This window comes from Blennius ocellaris, assembly GCF_963422515.1.
Source record: "Blennius ocellaris genome assembly, chromosome: 16".
Taxonomy (NCBI): Eukaryota; Metazoa; Chordata; class Actinopteri; order Blenniiformes; family Blenniidae; genus Blennius; species Blennius ocellaris.
The window spans coordinates 3,350,989-3,370,924 of NC_137665.1; the positions used below are offsets into that span (position 1 = coordinate 3,350,989).

General features: G+C 42.5%; 2 protein-coding genes across 2 annotated transcripts; both read left to right on the forward strand.

The window, feature by feature from the left end:
• Positions 1–2,957: 2,957 nt before the first annotated feature.
• On the forward strand, positions 2,958–5,252 carry mfsd6l (major facilitator superfamily domain containing 6-like; the record flags this gene model as incomplete). The annotated part of the gene is made up of 1 exon (XM_080511740.1): positions 2,958–5,252. The coding sequence occupies one exon, from the start codon at positions 2,958–2,960 to the stop codon at positions 4,653–4,655; it is 1,698 nt and encodes a 565-aa protein (XP_080367866.1). The 3' UTR covers positions 4,656–5,252.
• Positions 5,253–6,490: 1,238 nt separating this feature from the next.
• On the forward strand, positions 6,491–14,069 carry LOC308140925 (bMERB domain-containing protein 1; the record flags this gene model as incomplete). Its single annotated transcript, XM_080510896.1, has 6 exons — positions 6,491–6,569; positions 9,055–9,175; positions 11,176–11,249; positions 12,103–12,217; positions 13,463–13,527; positions 13,963–14,069. The coding sequence occupies 6 exons, from the start codon at positions 6,491–6,493 to the stop codon at positions 14,067–14,069; spliced, it is 561 nt and encodes a 186-aa protein (XP_080367022.1).
• Positions 14,070–19,936: the final 5,867 nt, after the last annotated feature.

A 19,936-nucleotide genomic window follows, 5' to 3' on the forward strand; every position in this document is an offset into this window, starting at 1 on the left:
TCCCACAGAGGAGATTTAAAACTCACCATGTCTCATTTGCATCTAAAAAGAAGTAAAATGAGATTTATGTCCCAATTTGTAGCCTCTTTGGGGCCCTGATGGGCTACCGTGGCTTCATTCTTCTCGTTACACTGCCCCCTACAGGTGTGGCATGCTCATAGCAGCTCAGGTGTATATGCAGGACCATGTAAATGAAGATTTTTTTTTTTTTTATGGGGAAGTGGGAGGAATATCAGGTTTGTTGTGTGTGTGTGTGTGTGTGTGTGTGTGTGTGTGTGTGTGTGTGTGTGTGTGTGTGTGTGTGTGTGTGTGTGTGTGTGTGTGTGTGGTGATGAGGTTGTCTCCCGCGGTTGGCACACTGTGGCATTGACAGTTACTGTACATGACAAATAAATCAAATAAATAAACTATTTGAGTACGCTTGTGTTTGTATCCATGGTCTTTAGTAGAACATTAAAAATACCGTACTTTAACACATTGGTTTGATGGTAAAAAGTTTCACTCAGGTAAAACAAAATAGAAATTGTATTTGGAAATTGTAAATACAGAAACTGATCATGTCAATACTGAGGAAAAAAATCAGTTTGATGAAGAAGTGCTGTTGGAAACCTTTCATGCAGTTTGTTTACAACAATATTGAGGAGCACAATAGGTAAATAATCTGTTGCTTTCTTTTTGTCTTGGAAAATCCAACTGACAAAGGTTAAGCACCTTACGGAAAAGAGTTGTTTGGATTATAAACCAAAGAGCTTATCAAGATCACATTAAAACCTCCATTTTAAAAAGGAAATGTAGTAAAATCCATGCAAAAATCCAAACTAATAACAATGAATGGGAACAATGAATAGGGTGGGATAAAAAAATGGGGTCAAGGAAATCTAACTAATTACTGTTAATTTTCTTTGTAAAGCAAAAAAAAAAAAATCATTTTATAAATTAAACGTGTCGCTGCCTTTTTCTTGATATTTTTCTGCTCATAAAAAAAAGGGATGTTGACGCTTCTCCACCAGCAGAGGGCGCTGCAGTGCAGTGACGTAAAATCCCCTCCACGTGCAGGTGGCTGTGTTGTCCACTCCGACTATTACGCGCCACTTGGCACTTGTTTGTCTGTAAACTTGTAAATATTGGCTTTTGGGGCAATCAGTGGTAGTCTAAGAGTGAGGTATTTCTTTCTTTCTTTCGTTTAATAAGAAAAAAAAAAACTCCAGAACATGCTTTTTTTTTTTAATATTTTCAATCGTTGTAGTTTATAGTTAGAACTTTTAAAAATCCCTCACTTATTTGTGAAAGGAGGAGTCACTTTTCTAGTTGCATTTCTTTCCGTTTCTGGGTTGCTTTCATTCAGTTTGTATTTATAATTAATGCAATTTGTTTCCTCTTACTATTCAAATAATAATTACAATCTCTCTGTTTCTTTAGTGTTTAAAATTTTTATTTTGTGGAGGGAAATCGCTCGTTTTGGGCTCGAATTCAGAAACAGTGCTCCACCTTGTTCCCTCATATCTGAACACAATTTATTGTGAACTCCTTGTTTGTTTTACTTATTTATCTGTTTTTGATTACCTTTAAAATGTGGTTTGGTGCTTCTCTTGTAATTTTCCTGTCATTGTTGAACTGGTTTTCACGTTTTGTTTTTTGGTTTCTCTCAACCTTTGTATATATTGTCACACCTTGTTGATTTCTGAACGCCGATATTCAGAAAGTTTATTTGAAAATCTTTAATTGCAAACCGACCAGACATAAAGGTTAAATCTTTTCTTTTTTGAAAATGTCAAAAGGCAGATCTTATAATAATGGAGGTGATTTTTGTTGTTGTTGTTGTTTAATAAATTAAACAAAAAGCTCTTCGCGTCGTTGCTCTCGCGAGACTTGGCAGCCACGCCCCCCGCGGCAGGTGAAAGAGTGAGTGAGGTGCTGGACGAGCTTCCAAGTGTAGCTCGCTTGAAACGTCAAAAACTCACCCGGGTTTGGGGAGTCGGACTCTGATCATGAACACGATCATCAGATGAGCGCGAGGAACTCCATGCGGACCAAAGACTAAAGGTAAAAGTTCATGTTTATCTTTTTTTTTTTCGTTTCCTCGTTGCTGTGACGTGGACTTTGATATCCCGCAGGGACAGGTGCGTCCAGACTGACAGGTGGCTGCGCGCGCACCATCCTGTTCCGTGTCGGTTTGATCCGTATAGTTCCGCAATAAATACCGTATCATGTTTCATCAAAATGAGCAAAATATATCTATAAATATTGCATTAAAAAAAATTACGAATTTTCCAAGTTTATTTGTGGGGGATTCTTTTTTTCTTCTCACATTTGTTCTGGAAAACGGAAGCACAATTTAACGAGAACATAGAAATGTTATTCATGTTTTTACGTAATGTTTTGAGCATAAACTGATGCATGTTTATCACTTTGCTTTGCCATATATAGTATTGAGATAATTAATTATATTAAACATATAACAAAGCTCCTCAGAACTTTTTTTTTTCAGCATTTAAACGTAATAAAAAAAATTTCAGGCTGAAGTCATCACTTTGGCCATATTTATATATATATATATATATATATATATATATATATAAAACAGATCTATTGGCACACCTTTTAGAAAACTTCAATGATGCTTGAGGTTTACTGGAAAAATATATTCATATTCATATTCATATTTGATTATTTTTGAAGTATGCCTCCTCTGTAAGGATAGAAAATTGAGAAATAGACTTCACAAATTGTGTTCATCATCCTGTATTATGCCTTTATTTTCTACATTAATGGTATCGTAGTCAATTTAAATATATTTAAATTATGCTTAGGGAATTTGGCCGCCGCGCTTCACACTAAAGGTAGAAGCATTTCACCAGGACTGTATCCATATTTACTTTAGTGTTGTTTATTTTGCAGCTCCCTGTTTGCACCCAGCGAGTCTCTCATGTGACCTGCAATAAGGAGCCGCCGCCACGATGAGGAGGAACAAGCAGATCGACGTCCGGCACGCCCTCGCCCTCGCCGGCACCTTCAACTTCCTGTCCTCCTGCGCTCAGGCCTGCCTGCTGCCCTTCGTCACGCTGTACCTCCGTCAGCTGGGTCTGACTCCGGCCATGACGGGCGTGGTCATGGGCACGCGGCACTTCATATGGCTGGTGTGGAGCCCTGCCGCCAGTTTCCTCTCGAAGCTCTACAACAAGCGGCGGTGGGTGATAAGCGGCTCTCTGGTGTCGTCGGCGGCGGTCGCCCTGCTGCTGCTGCTGCTGCTCCCCCCGCCTGCCGACGTGAACGCGCAGGAAAACGCCTGCAACGTCTCCGGCGCTGAAGCCGCCCCCGCCCAGAAGGTGGGCGGTGGCGCTCCCGTGAGCTCCGCACCCGACACGGCGCCGGCGAAGGTGAGACCGGAAGACGCCGATTCCCAGTCGAACGACGTGAACTCTGCCCCCGTTTCCTCGAGCACATCCTCGCCTCATACAGCTAACGGTTCCTCGGCGGCGGCCGGGAATCACACCGACGCCCCAGCGAGGAACAGAAGGTCGGAGACGGAGTCAAAACGATCGGCGGAGGACGACCACGACCTGACCGGCTTTGATTTCCTGGGCAGCCTGAAGGCGATGGACGTTCAGCACCAGCTCTTCTTCCTGGCCCTCCTCGTCGTGTCGGCGTGGGCGTTCGCGTCGGCCCCTCTGGACTGGACGGCGGAAGACGGCCTGTACGAGTATCTGGACTCTGCGGACGCGTCGGACCGCCACAGCAGCACCGGCGTCTGGCGCCTGCTGGGGGCGGCGTGCGGCGCCGGGGGGGCGGGGCTGCTGGTCAGCCGGCTGAGCTGCCTCCTCTCCGCACGGACCCCGCGCAGCGCGGCGCACTTCTACTGCCACGCCGCCCTCTCGGCCCTGGCCCTGCCGGTGGCCCTCTACCTCCCGCTGCACCTGAACAGGAAGCGAGACCGCGCCAACGGCCTCCTGAAGGCCGTGCAGCTGGTGCGCGGCTCCGCCCGGGCGCTGCTGTGCGCCGTCACCGCCCTGCTGGCGGCGGCGGCCCGCGCCGCCGTCGACGACTTCCTCCTGTGGCAGATGCAGGACCGCGGCAGCAGCGAGCTGCACATGGGGCTGGCGCTGTCCCTCGCCCTGCTCTCCCAGGCCGCCTTCCCCCTGCTGGCCGGGCACGTGTCCAAGCTCCTCAGCCCGGGGAGGGTGCTCGCCGTGGCGGCCGCAACCCTGGGCGTGCAGTGCTTCTACTACTCCTTCCTGTGGGGGGCGTGGGCCGCCCTGCCCGCGCAGGTGCTGAGCTGCCTCAGCGGCGGCGCCCTGTGGTGGGCCGTGAGGGTCCAGTGCGAGGACATCGCCACGCCCGGGGCCGAGAGGAGCGTGAGCAGGGTCTACGCCTCGCTGTGCCTGCACCTGGGCGGCGGACTGGGGAGCGTGGCCGGAGGGTTCGTCGCGCAGCGGTTCGGGCTGGAGTGGCTGTTCAGAGGGGCGGCGGTGGCGCTGGCGGCGTGGTGCGTGTGCCTGCCCCTGCTGCAGTGGAAAACCCCGCTGCGGCGCAGGATCAACTACTCCCGCCTGCTGGCGGCCGACGCGAGCGAGGTCAGCGACTCCGAGTCGGAGCAGGAGAAGGACTGGCTGGACAAAGCCATGGACGACGACCGAGGGAGGAGGACACACCACTGAGGCCGGGACGCGAGAGGACCGACCTCTGAAACCTGGATGAAACCAAACTTTGACCGTAAGACGGGCGTCTCCGGCTCAATCGAGCAGTGTTGGAATAGTACGGAAGCATTTATCCCAAATTTAATTGAATTATATATATCAAAAAAATGCAAACGGTACTTCTTATTCTCAAATTTCCCGAAGTTTCTACTCACAATTATGCAATTTGTTACTTTCTTCCTGCCAGATAAGTGACAGTACTCATACTATATTAGTATTGGACCAAATAGGTTAATCTGCTCTTCTAATACTACAATAAACTTTTTTCTCCACATAGTTGCTTTTTCATACATGTTTAAATTGCATGTTGGAGTATTTTTTGGGGCGTGGGTGGTCATATATATATATATATAGTTGGTATTAGGCTCATGCTTTATCCACACAAGTTTTAGGGTCTGAAATTTTTCCAAAAACACTTGAATTTCAGCTCAGTTTCAACAATTTAAAACCAGGTTTTGGGGAATTAAAATGTTTGCTTTTGCATATCAGAATCTCTGCACTGGGCATGAATGACGGGTTTGCGTCTAATAAATGAGCAATATATTAGATCTGTGTACAAGGGTAAATGCTAAAACTGGACTTTTGCAACCCATAAAAAAACCCAACATGGTGTCGTTGAAAAGATGCATTTGACTGTTCACTTGCATCACCTCTGTGCCTCTTTCTTGACTTTAAACTGTGAACTGCCAAAACAATATATTAAATGAGAATAAAAGCAGTTTCATCACATTGTTTCATTGTAAGAATACAATGACTTCCTTTTTTTTTTTTTTATATGGAAAGTCTTTTAAACTGTGTCTCTTTTGTTTTAACTTTTGCCCTTTACATTCAAACACAAGTATCAACTTTGACCTCATGTTCAGGCTCAATCCTTCTTTTAGCCTCTATGAGGAATTCAGAGTCGCAGTGAAAACATCAAATCAGTTTAATTACAACGGCTATAATCTGCCGGAGCTGATAAATTAAGTTGAATGTTTTAACATTAAGACTTCCTCCCTCAGTTGCGAAAATAAACTACGATCTGACATAAAAGGTGCAAATTGCGTTATTAGTATAATTTATGTGGTCCATTCAGGGTATGTTTATTTTAATTTAGATAATTTATCTTCTGCCTCCAAACCATGGATATAAGTTGTCATTGCTAATTTTTAACCCTCGTTAATTCATAGTTTTTACAAATCTGTTGGTAAAGCACCACTTCCCCTCAGTGAGATCACCTAATTATCAATAATGTTATGAGAAAACAAAAAAATAACTAGTGATTATAGGGTTTGTTTTGTACATAAGGTGTTACAACAGTGCTATTCAATATTGCGTGTTAATTACAGAAATCCTTTACGAAAAATAACCGAGACACAAATGTGTGATTATATTCAGTTCAATTGCTTTAACACATCTCAGCCCATATTTACACTACAAACACTATTTACACTCTTAATGCTATAATAGAAATGTTCCACGTATGTCAACAAGCACTCCAGAAAACGATAAGCTGTTTTATGCACTAATAAAATTAAGGATTTACAACTTCTAATTGAACTAAAGGTGTGTTGTTATAACGTGTAGCCGCCAGTAGGAGGCGCCCCTGTTCAGATGCATCCATCCATTCATTCGTTCATTCATCAGCAGCATCCTCTTCCTCCTCCTCCATCCTCCTCCTCCTCCTCCTCACATTTCCTCACATGTCACTGCGATGCTGCGTGAACTCAGACCTGTGAAAACTCTCTTCCCCGCCGCATGAGCGTCTCCTGTGAGTTTCCTCTTCACCTCCGAGGAACGAGGGACGAGAACCAAGGATGGAAAAAGAGAGAAGATCGTCTCAGCAGTACGGAGCGTTGGAAAACACGCAGCTGGACGCAGAGACGCAGAAATCAAGTGAGATGCTAAATGTGTTCAAATGAATAATTGCATGAAGTAGAAAGGAAAAAAGGGAATGAAAAGTTGTTTATGGGGGCAATTAGGGGCTGTTCTTATGTGCAAATGTAATCTTTTGGAATGGAATTCTAATTTTCATTAGACTTGGTTTCACATTATCAGGCAAATGACAGCATTTAACAACTTAATCACTCATTCCTGTTGCTTCCAAACAAAAAAAATAGCAATTTTGAATTTCTTACTTCCCTTGTTCTCACATGAAATCGATGCTTTAAACTTGGATACAGATGGAAAAACGCTTCATGCATATTATGTGTACGAGTTAGTATATAATATATCATATGACTTCTGCAATCAGTTGCCGAAAAGGATTGCAAACTGTCTTTAAAAAGAAATCCATAGATTAATGTATTACATTTCTAGACATTTTTAAAGCTATGAATTGTAAAATATATGCAGATTAAACACTCCTCGACAATATTTATAAGGATTTATATTGATAATTAGATAATTGGAGTTCTGAAATGTCTTTTAACAGCAATGTATAATTTATTTTCGATCATTTTCAGAGACGTCACATTTACATGTCATACAGACACATATGTACATCTAATAATCCTAGAAATCAAAGTTGATGTTTTATTTTTGATGGTGGCCACTTTAAGATAAAAATGCTATATTTTCAATCCTAAATTGCACAACTTATGTTGTTGGGGTTTTTTTTTAATATTGGGTTTTCTTGTTTTATACAATAGCTCCTAAACAATTTCAGATAACATTCAGTCAAACTGTTAAAAATATGTCTTTATGCTTTCTTTTTCCAAATATCCATCTAGTCTCTGTGACATTTTTAACAATCTCAAACTAGTTAAATAAATAAATAAAAAATAAAAAAGTCAGCTTGTTTATTTTTACCTCGCCATAGCGGTACATAACAGGACTGCATGTTGTGTTGTGGCTCATGTAACAATGCTTGTTGGTCTTTAATGAGTGTTTCCAGTCCTGGTGGGGCGCCGCTGGCCTGCATGCTTTTCAAAAGAAAGGTTCATTATCAGGCTGCTGCTGCAAAAAAAAAGCTCCTGCGGGGGAAGTGGAAACAAAAAAGCTGGCGTCTTGGAGGATTTCAGGTTCACAGCAACTTTCACACAAACACGAGGAATCAAAGGCGACGGTGGGGGAATTCAAAGCCGGGAAGGGTTCAGACTGAATGGAGAGAAAGAGTGAAAAAAACAACTAGCTAATGAACCCAGGAAAGGTTGTTTGAAGAGTGTTTAACTGGAGATCATAAAACCTTCCTGCTGATAACAAACATGCGTGTGGTGGAATGGCTGGGGTCTCGGCTCCACGAGGGATTCAGGACGATTGTGATGTGAGGTCAGGTAATTAAAAGCCAATCAGAGCTCTGCTGGATGAGTCACTGGAGGAGGAGGAGGAGGAAGAGGAGGAGGAGGAGGAGGAGAAGGAGGATGGGGATGTATGATGATCCTCACAGCTCTGATCAGTTCACATCAACATGCTGGATTTGGTCCCTCTGTCAGTATTTGCTTTGCAATTACCCCGAATAACTGTCAGTATTGATATTTAATCAATTATTTTAAGCAGCATCAACTTAATGAACAACTCGAGTACTCGAATTTAAATACCTAGTATATAGTACATGCAAGCCTTTAGTCACATGACTTTGAATGACGTTGAAGGTGAGCAAACTGTCTTAATTGTGCATTTGTCGGGTGAAATAAGTCAAATTTATCCACTTAAAATGACAGTTCAATCATCTGATTGTCCCATTTGTCTTCCTTTCTTTGACTTGTCTTATTAATGAGTCTATGTTATCGTGTTCTCTAATAAATACTAATCTACTCAATCAGTCCTATGGGGGAAGATGCTCTAAACCAAAAAAAAAAGATTTGTGAACAAAACACAGATGGATGAAAAACATGCAGCTGCTATTTTAGACTTTTGTGTTGCTTTCCGGAGAACTAATCGGGCGTTCAGACTCCAGTAAACAGGAGTTTAGTGAAATTGCTGAAAACAACAACAACTTGGTCTCAAATATTCACTTACGGAAAAAAAAAAAAGTAAAGTGCAATGAGCTCATTGCATCGCGGATTTTGTGATGGTAAAGAATCACTAGCACGTTTAAGTGACACTGGCGCAACATGAAGTAGAAAAAAGAACATTGTGCTTCTTCGTCTTGTAAATATGTTCATGTGACACAAGAACTCTGCATTGTCTTCGTGAAAGTTAAACACTTTTATAAAAGTTTCACAATGTAGCTAATTCCTGCAGTATGTTGCTGCCGATGACCAAAAATAGCAAATTGCAAAAAATTTTTACAAATAAAATACCCGTTGGCCAGTGAGTGCAGAACATTTCATTGATAGTATTTAGTTTCCAGTGAGTGTATTCAGTCACACGGTGGGGGAAACAAAACGTCTGGACGCACACGGTGCTGATCGCTAAAACAGACTATTTCCTTTCCCAGGAGAAGACGTGGTGTCGATGGCCGACTCCACCATCACGGCGGAGGACATCGAAGGCGAGCTGTTCAGGATCGAGAGGATACGAGACATCCTGGTCCGGAGGGAGTCGGAGCTCAGATACATGTGAGGATTTTAACATTTAAAAACAATGCAAGCAAAGATACAAACACTTTTTATTAATGATTCATGCTTGTCTGGGTTTTTGGGGGGGGGGGTTTTTGGGGGGGGGGGTGAAGGCTTTTTGTGACGGTCGACCCTCGAGGACTGAGTTTGCTTTTTTGATGTGACATGAGGGACGACTGTTTGGTCCTCTGCTGCTGCACACACACCCACCCACACACACACACACTCACACACACACACACTTTAAAACAGCACTACAGGGATCTGAATACACCCAGAAGCTGCCAGCAGTCCGACGCAGCGCAGAAACTGTCAGTCTCAATGTGGAAGCAGCCATGTGCACAAAGGGAAACACACACACACACACACACACACACACACACACACACACACACACACACACACACACACACACACACACACACACACACACACACACACACACACACACACACACACACACACACACACACACACACACACACTTCTTCAAAGATGCCCTTTCTCTTTGCTTGCTTTTAATTACTTCACTGTTTCTGTGGGGAACCTCCTCATTATTTCTGCTCTGTGGAGGAGAGGTCAGCGCTGCACAGTGTTTCCACGCCGTCAGGCGGGGAAATGGACAACATCTCTTTTTTTTTTGTGTCGTTGTGCACGGGCGTGGTCCGTGTTGCAGTTTATCCTTTATTCGTTCAGGAGAAACACGCTGAGATCAATAATCTCTTTTGACAAGTGTGTCCTGGTGGAAATGCGTACAAGAAATCTACAGTGTCAGTAATACTGAGATGTTGTTAAAAACAAATCAATTGCGGAAAAAAAAGACACGTACGTGCAATACAATAAAGGTACAGACATAGATTGCATATGAAAGATTAAAAAAAATATTCTAAAAACCATCAAATATGATGCATATCAGCTTCCACTTTCATCTTCAGCCACATCCAGAGGGTTGAAAAGGGACGTGCAGTCATTTCCATCTTGCATCTTATATTAAAGTGAGATATGAACACTTCCTGGTTTGTTTACTTGATAGTATATGTGGCTCACCAAGAAGAAATATACAACTCTGTGTATAAACAAGTCGAAGAAAATGTTTGGCTAATTTTTTATGGGTGTAACGACATTCTCTTCTTTTTCGACGTTCTTTACAAATGTGGTTCCGTTTAAAAGGGGCTATAAAGAAGCTTTTAAATAATGTAGATTTTTACCAAGAAGTATTGGTTCAACTTCACGCAAATCCTCGTAGTATATGTGCACAGGTCATCGTCGGTTTTCAAAGAGTTTATGAGCTATTTTTGTGTGCTACTTTAAGTTAATATTCAATTTTAATCTATTGACTTCTCGAAATTCTTGGTTAGAATTTATGCTAAGCTAACAAGCCATTATTGGGACTGATTATTTTGCTGTGAATGCACATAACATACATTTTCATCACCAATCAGTGCATCAATGAAACAACAGACTGCTCTCCTAAATAGAATTGTTATTTTTTTTTCCCCCTTTTCATTTCTTTCACATCCTCCAGCAGCTGCGGCTGCGCTGATGTTTACACAGGCCAGAGCAGCTGCATCTCATCGTCATCCTGAAATACACACGGCTGAAGTGCACTCAAACACAATTTATTTCATTAAACCAGCCCCTCAAAAATACATCCGGTAATCGTCTGGCGGAAGCCCGCGGAGGTGCTCGTGTGGGTGAACACACTGGTGTCCCGATGTTTCGCCGCCACTTCTCGGGAGGGTGAAATGAGATGTGATACGATCGCCGGCGAGGCCGGCGTGTCCGTGTTATTGCAGCTAATAAACTGGAAGGCCTTGCCGTCATCTTAGCTCAAAATCTGACTCGTCCTTGTCTGTTTCGATCGGCGACGCCCGTATGTGACGCGAGAAGGGCAAAAATCGTTTCTATTTACCCGTTTGAAGAGGTGTTTGGAGGTTTCAGGATGACGGTAGTTCTGCCGGAGCATTTTTACCTGACTCGTTTTGCTTTCCGCCACATAGGATGGACGACATTCAGCTCTGCAGAGAAATCACCAGGCTGAAGCAGGAGCTGCAGAGGCTGGTCTCAGTTCCAGGTAAAATAAAGAGTGTTTACCTCCAACACAGTTAACTGAACCTTTAATGGAAACACATCAGTCTGAGACAAAGCTGCCTTCTCAAGGCTTTTTTTTTTTCTTTTTCTCTCTCTTACTCCCGTGGTCTTTTGTCTGACTATGTTCAGACCACATTTTCCCTGTACATTAGCTTTAAATGGCAGGAGCCGGTTGCTGTGGCAACTAAAGGAGATTAGTACAGTTAGTGTTGAGTGCAATATAAAAGTCCAGAGCTGTGGTTGGAGCGCTGAAGTCCAAAGTTTCAGCGACGCTTTGGTGTTCTCCTCGCTTTCTTATCGCGTCGCCATGGCGACAACATTTCCTTCTGCGCTTATTTCTATATCACGAGCGGCCCTAACGCTATTCTGTAGGGGATCGGCCGTGGGATCGAGGAGAAGTTTCCACTTCATCCTCGACATTTCAACTTTTTTCTTTAAGTGCATGATGGAGAAAAAAAATCTTGTTCTATGTGGGTTTTTTTTACTCATGAGTGGCCTTAAGAGATGTAAATAAATCTATGAAACTACAAAACCTCAGTCATGTTTGTCTGAGGCTGCTGCAACTGGAACTTTATATTATCCTTTATGTTTAAACAACAGTTAGTAGGAAAAGATGGTTTTCACCTGGTTAAGGACCCCCATAGCTGCTGACTACAATGAAATGTACAACGACTCCTCCACTGCAGAGCACAAATGCAAAATTAACACACTTTTATTTCGCAACAACCCGCGATGATCATGTCCCACGGGAGAGCGAGGCGTCTTTATAATCTGGCTGATCTTATACGTTATGGTCGAACCTATTCCAATACGTTTGACGTGCGACTGTTCCACAGATAAAGAAAAGTCAAAGGAGGACAGAGAGAAGGAAGACGAGCTGCTGCAGCAGATCAACAAGCTGGTGGAGACCAGGGACTTCCTGGTGGAGGACGTGGAGTTCGAAAGGCTGAGGTGAGAAAGAGAACAGTGCTGGTTTTACTTTGTCGAATTTCCCTGAGGTGTGGTCGAGATAGCAAGAGAGAAGAAGCCAGAGAAGAGAAAAGAAAGCTTTTTATTTGAATGCATGATGTTTTTTTCATGTACAGTTTTGGTCATAAAGACTGGCCACAATAATAAAAAAATAAATAAAAATAGCAATGCAATTAAATCTTTTACATACCAAAGAGCCACATCCTTCTAATATTTAATTACTATTTATTTGATGGATTACATTACACTGTTGTGCATAAACTGGCATTATGGTAAGTATTACTTTGCTGTTGATTGTGACAATTATAAACACAGTTCCTATTTGTTTGAGTTCAAGTGCTGAAAAAATACTGGTGAGGTTTACAAAAATAAAAAGAAGTTCAATTAGGAACACATGTTCAATTACATGTTTACTTTTTCTTTACTGTAAAATCCAAACAAGGTTCATAAGATGCTCCCGGTGCCATACTGCTCCTCACCATGGACCGTCTCCTTTCTCATATTTCATCTCCTGCTTTGCAGCAACGCTTCAGCAAGCAACATTCATCACGTGCGCTTCCATTGACTCCCCCTCAAATGATCAATTTAATGTGTTTTCACTGTTTAGTTTCATTGTTATGGCACGACTGCTACTCTTCAAGAAGTCCAAGAAACAGAAATGATTTTTGAAATGTTTGTACTGTATGGCCCCTAATTAAAGCTTTGAACCTGCGGGTCCTTATGGATGGATGGATGGATGCATGGATGGATGAATGGATGCATGGATGGATGAATGGATGCATGGATGGATGGATGGATGGATGCATGGATGGATGAATGGATGGATGGATGGATATTTCTTTGCTCCTCACCCTGCAGCTCCCTCATGACATTGCTTATCAGTCCATCTGTACAGTTACCCAGAAAGAATAATAATATTGAGTCTCATTCGCCATTCACATTATTTGCTTGTGGTTTGAAGTTTATCCGCCGCGGCTGACAGGCGGCGATGTTTATTGGGGGGAAAAAAACTATTTCTGAGTGGCATTTTGATTACTCCTTGACAGATAGCGGGGATGCGAGCAGCTGCCTCTTTTTCATTATTGAACATAGATGTGAAAATGGAAATGACTGTGGCGCATGTTCCAGTCCAGCCAGCAGCTTGAGTTTCCTCCAGAAACGGCCGAGAATAACAAGACTGAAATACTACATCTTCAGTTAGAAAATACAAACTCTTATCTTCCGCAGGGAGAAAGAGGAAGACGCCGAGATGGCGACCTTCTTACAGTCCAAATTTCCAAAAGCCGCAAAAGGTGAGTCGAACCGGCATCGATCCAATAAAATATGTAATTAAATTAAACACATTTTTCTTTTTATCTCAGTACTTGTGAAATAAGTGACGACATACAAAAGTATGGGAAGTATTCTTCAATTGTGTGATGATTGTAATACGTTTGTCACTTTCTAATCGCAATAATTGTAACGATTTGTCACGTAGAAAAAGTTTTACTTTACTTTTTTGACTTTAGATAGAGTTGATTGCTAAAAAATAATAAATAAATAAAAAGCAAATAGAGTCTTTAAATAGCCTTGTGGAGAATTGTGAGTCACTAAAATCAGCTTTCTGATTTCTGATTTAAATTGGAAAAGCCTCCTCTTCCCAAATACACCCTCAGATGTGACTACTTGTGCACAAGGAGGCTGTTGTGTGTAAACTTTTCCCGCCACGTCTTCCCCGTCTCCACCAGATGGAACAGTGGCGTCCAAACCCCAGCAGACGTCGGCGCCGTTCATCACCAAAACTGGACTCAGGCTACTGAAAGACTGCTGCGGCTTCACCTGCTCCGTCATGTAACCCCCCCCCACCACCCCCCTGCTTTCATGAGTCTGCTGCGTGGCGAGAAACATTAGGTGCTCTGTATATTAAAGATTGTGTGTCTGAATATTCCATGTGATCCTCTGCTGTGGAATTCTGTGTTCATGTGTCGAGCAGCAGGGAGTCGGACTGGATGAACTAATGACTCCCATCAGTTTAACCTATTTGGATATTATTCAGGAGGCCCTGACAGTGCAATTATCCATTTGTGATATATTTACACCAGGGGTGTCAAACTCATTTCAGTTGAGGGGCCACATCCAACCTGATCTGACCTCCGGAGGGCCGAACAAGTCAAGCATAACAAATGTCAAAGTCTTTCCTCCTGTTGATCCGTTTGTAACTGCAAGAATTTGCCATTCTATTCTGAAATATACATATTAAAGTTAATCCGATATTATCATATTTGAAAGAAAAAAAACACAATATCTGTATCTGGATATCATATTTTTATTCAGGATTAAAACAATTTGTCATCATATGGACTTTTTTTTTTTTTTTTAGTTTACGTGTCTAAAGTATCACTTCACAGAAATTGGACTCGTAGTTTATTGTGAAAGGTGTTGTGTCATGTGACCTCCACAGATGCATTAATAAATTCTGACCAAGGGCGGTTTTGAATGTCATTTTTGCCAATCTAGTGTTTTTAGATCAGCCTCTGTCAGTTTTCATATTTATACTTTAAAAAAATGAAATAAAATCACATGGCGGCCGGATTAGATCCTCTGGCGGGCCGTTTCTGGCCCCCAGGCCGCATGTTTGACACCCCTGGTTTACACGGTGCAAGTGCAGAAGATCACACTTTTGCCATTTACTGAGTGTCATTCTATTATTTGATTTAGGCAGTTGTAGCTTTGTCTTTTAAGTAAGGAGTATTTTCACACGCGATCAAAAGAAAATGGGTGTGCTCGTAAAGACATGATTGTAGTGTCTCTGCCTCGCTGTCATATTAAAAAAAAGTTTGACCGCTCACGTGTTGCCATGGTGATCAAAGCGCTCGCTTGGATTCTGCGTCACCGAACACTTCAACCGGTTGTCCTCCTGGGCTCCGGGTCTCCCCTCACTGCTCCAGGAATCCATCGCTGGAGTTTCTGCACAACGAGTCCTCAGGTGTGGCTGGACGAGTTCTGGTAATCGTTTCTTTTTTGCAGTACTACATCGATTCCTCAACCTCTGTATTACTGTAGACAGTGTGGCGGCAGTGCTCAACCACCACACCACACAAATCAAACTTAAAAAGCTTTTTTTTGTTTCAAATCACTGTAATTTTCTCTATTTCTTGCCCTTTTTTCCACAACCCCATTCCTTGATTTGCTTTGTATAACTTACCTGAGCTTATCTGTGTTTATTTATTGGCTTATTGTGTGGCGCACGCCAGCCCAGGCGCGTTAAAGAGACAGTAAAAGATGTGTTTAATACCATTTGTGTTTGCTGTGCCGCCACACGAGGAGGGGCTTGTTGTTTCCAGAAAACATGGAGAAATGTAAACATCTGACCGACTCCACTGAACATCCTGCCTTCATCCTGAGACTTACTGCCATGACAACGGGGTGTGTGTGTGCGCGTGTGTGCGTGTGTGTGTGTATGTGTGTGTGTGTGTGTCAGCAGCTGAGGGTATTACTGTTCAGTGTGGTGAGGAGGAAACCAGATGGTTTCAGTTCCACATAACTGACCTCAGCTGTCTTCCTCCACCTCCCGTACTCACACACTAAAACACTAAACACTAAACACACACACACACACACACTGGTGACTCAGGCCGTAACCTTTCGAGACTCGGCCCCTCCAGCAGGTTCCTGACGGACACGTCAGGAAGCCAAACAGGAGCCAGATGTGTGTGAGTCCCAGCAGAGATAAATGTATTTAATGACACACACTGTCCCTGTTGTCCACGCCGCGGCTTCGCCCCCAGACACTAATGCGATCTGCCTCATGGCTGCTCTGCTTGCTCCTGGCGGCTCCGGCCGTCACAGCTGGCTGCAGATAAACGGAACCTGCGCGACAACGAGCAACGCTCCGCGCTGTATTTAATTTGCAGACTGGGAAGACTAATCGGCGGCTGCATGCTGTGAATGTGGACGTGTTGCTGCCAAGCCACTCTAATGAGATGCTGGGAGGACGCGTTGCAGCGCCGCCACAGATATAAGGTGATATCATGTACTGTCACTTCAGGACTGTGCTTTGTTTTCTCTGCTGTGTTCTTTTATTCCTTTGTATTGTACCCACAAAGATAAATTCACTTTATATATATATATACATATATATGCATCCAGTCACATGCACCACAGAACATTCTGTGGGTTCAGTTGTGCTGTCATAAATGTAAGTGGATGTTGGTTATTTTGTGTTTTCACTTTAAGGATAGAGTCTCTCCATATAGAAGCCAATGATGCACAAATACAATTCTACAACAGGGTTTTTAATGAACACTCATGCAGTATAACTTGAATAGTTTTGAGGGAGACCACAACTGATGAAAAAGAATACCTGGGATCAAAACACTGTTCTCTTGTAGTCCTTGCTTTGTAGCTTCATACGACTGTTGGTCACTGTTGCTTTTATCACAAAGGGCTTTATTGTGGAAACTCAACGACCTCACAATGATTAATTTCGAAGCCTCGTTGGCGCAGCAGGCAGCGCGTCAGTCTCATAATCTGAAGGTCGTGAGTTCAACTCTCACACGGGGCACAGCTTTTAGGGCAAATTGTGATTGTGAGGCAGATTGTGAGTCAAATATCTGTCAAATGGAATTCACTACACATTAAACAATAGGAACATTGCTAACGCCCTAAAACAGCTTCTTGTCGAGCTCTTAATGTGAAGGTTCTCAGGCCAGACCTCAACTCAGCCACTTTTTGTGATGAGGAGGAAACATCGTCACTTGACCTTTCATAATTTCATTAGTATTAATCTGGAGACTGCTTCTCCAGATTTTTGTCAAAACTCCCAAATGGTTGCATGAGAAGTTTCAATCAGCACGTTGTCATGATTTACCCTAAAAGCTTTGCCCCGTGTGAGGGTTGAACTCACGACCTTCAGATTATGAGACTGACGCGCTGCCTACTGCGCCAACGAGGCTTCGAAAGCTTCTCATTGTGAGGTCGTTGAGTTTTCACAATGAAGCCCTTCGTGATAAAAGCAACAGTGCCACGGCGAAAGATCAACAGTCGTATGAAGCTGCAAACCAAGAGAACAGTGTTTTGATCCCAGGTATTCTTTTTCGTCAGTTGTGGTTTGTTTTGTCTTGTCTCCCTCAAAACTATTGAAGTTATACTGCATGAGTGTTCATTAAAAGCCCTGTTGTACTATTGTTTTCATGCATCGTTTGAAGCCTCGTTGGGAGATTAGACTCATCTTTATAAATCACGATTTTGCCATAAGAACTCTGCCCCGTGTGAGGCTGGAACTCAAGTTTGACTTGTCAATCACATTGGCAGATTGTCATGATTTACCTTAAAACCTTTGCCCCGTGTGAGGATTGAACTCACGACCTTCAGATTATGAGACTGACGCGCTGCCTGCTGCGCCAACGAGGCTTCGAAAGCTGCTCATTGTGAGGTTGTTGAGTTTTCACAATAAGGCTTTTCACAGTAAAAAAAACAATTGTTTCACAATAAGCCATTCTCTGATCCATGACATCAATAGAATCTGACTGAATGACACTGACTGGACACCAGTACTTTTGTAGAAACCAGCCAATCCACCAAGGAGAGGGTTCAAACCAGCAAACTTCTACTCTAATTATAGTTCTGATATTACCCAGTTTTATTGGAAAATAATATAAATTACATAAGTTCTGTAATGGAGAAATGGTTCAGTGTTGATGCACTTTCTTTGTCTTTAATGAGCGGAGCTGCGTTGGTCCACCGGTGTGAACCCAGAGTAAAAACTATTATCCCCGTTGTGCCATGAGTCACCATATGTGAGTCACACATTCCCATCACAGCCATTGACACCCAAGACTGACATTTCTGTGAGGACCCAGTGAATTTGTTTCCTGGAAATCAACACCTTCCCTCCTTTCGTATTTACACTCAAAGCGTTTGTTTGCTTCAAAAGAGGCTTTTTTTTAAACTCTTGTTACCACAGGTTTGCTATAGAAGAAAAATCATTACTCATCATTTATATATTTTACTACCAGTTTGAGAGGATTCATGTAGATTCTATGGCAGAGGAATTGTTTTTTTCTTCTTTGTCTCTTTTTCTAAGATAATATTTGGCAGTTTTTTTTATACAAACAAAAATTGTTTGTTTTTGATAATACTCGAGTTAAAAATGTGTAACCCACTTCTGATTATCGGTTGTTATCGGAGGACCGAAAGCAGGAAGTTCTTTCTGCTTTCTGGTCATTTAAATTAGCTTGAATTAGTTGGTCTTAGTTTTTTTTAAGAGCTACTGCTACTTAGTATATTCCTTGATCCTGTGCTGCAAACCATAGGCAATGAAGCACTGAAATAAATCAGTGCATACTTCTCAAACCAAACTGCTTCGACAAGAGCCGATGCAGAAAAGTGTGAGCCAAACAAACAGCACCGCCATGTGGCAGAGACGAGCACAAGCAGCTGGAACAAGTGCTGAAAATCCGCATTCAATGCGACTAAATTTTGAATCCTGCTTCATCAAAGACAAATTACTCCTATATTAAACCTTAATTTCACACGTGAGCATGGTTGGTAACATCTGCTTTCTTCCTTTTCCTCATAATTCCACATTGATAAACATGTAATGTCCTTTTAATCAATTTCTATATCACTTTATCCAACTTTAGCTTGTGTCTGGCTTGTTTCACGAATAGTCACAAATGCAAGTGGACGTTGTTTATTCTGTGTTTTCACTTCAAGGATAAAGTCTCTCCATATATATTCATATCGCTGTAATAATGCTTATTGGTCGGCAGGTTTTCAGGTTGATTTTACGTTTGCTTTTAATGTGTCCTTTTGAATTTGAGCCACATATGAAAGGAAAAGTCTTCTATTCAGATGCGATAAACTGAGGAGCTCAACCCCACAGAACATTCTGTGGGTTCAGTTGTGCTGTTCGTGCTAAACTAACTGCACCATGTCGACTGACTTGCACCAAAGGCAACATTCTGCAGATTCTCCACGCCCAGCTTCATCGCTCATCCCACAATTGCAAACGTGTCTCTGGCCCCCGTTTCTACAAAAGTACTGGTGTCCAGTCAGTGTCATTCAGTCAGATTCTATTGATGTCATGGATCAGAGAATGGCTTATTGTTAAACAATTGTTTTTTTACTGTGAAAAGCCTTATTGTGAAAACTCAACGACCTCACAATGAGCAGCTTTCGAAGCCTCGTTGGCGCAGCAGGCAGCGCGTCAGTCTCATAATCTGAAGGTCGTGAGTTCAACCCTCACACGGGGCACAGCTTTTAGGGCAAATTGTGATTGTGAGGCAGATTGTGAGTCAAATATCTGTCAAATGGAATTCACTACACATTAAACAATAGGAACATTGCTAACGCCCTAAAACAGCTTCTTGTCGAGCTCTTAATGTTAAGCTTCTCAGGCCAGACCTCAACTCAGCCACCTTTTGTCAGGGTCACGGTCATGAGGAGGAAACATGTCAAAGATCGTCAATTGACTTCATAATTTCATTACAGTCAATTCTTGATATTTCCCATGTAGGAAAAGAGAGCCACTGTGTTGCCAACAATAGTACAACAGGGTTTTTAATGAACACTCGTGCAGTATAACTTGAATAGTTTTGAGGGAGACCACAACTGATGAAAAAGAATACCTGGGATCAAAACACTAAAAACTCCCAGATGGTTGCATGAGAAGTTTCAATTGTCCATCGGCAGGTTGTCATGATTTACCCTAAAAGCTGT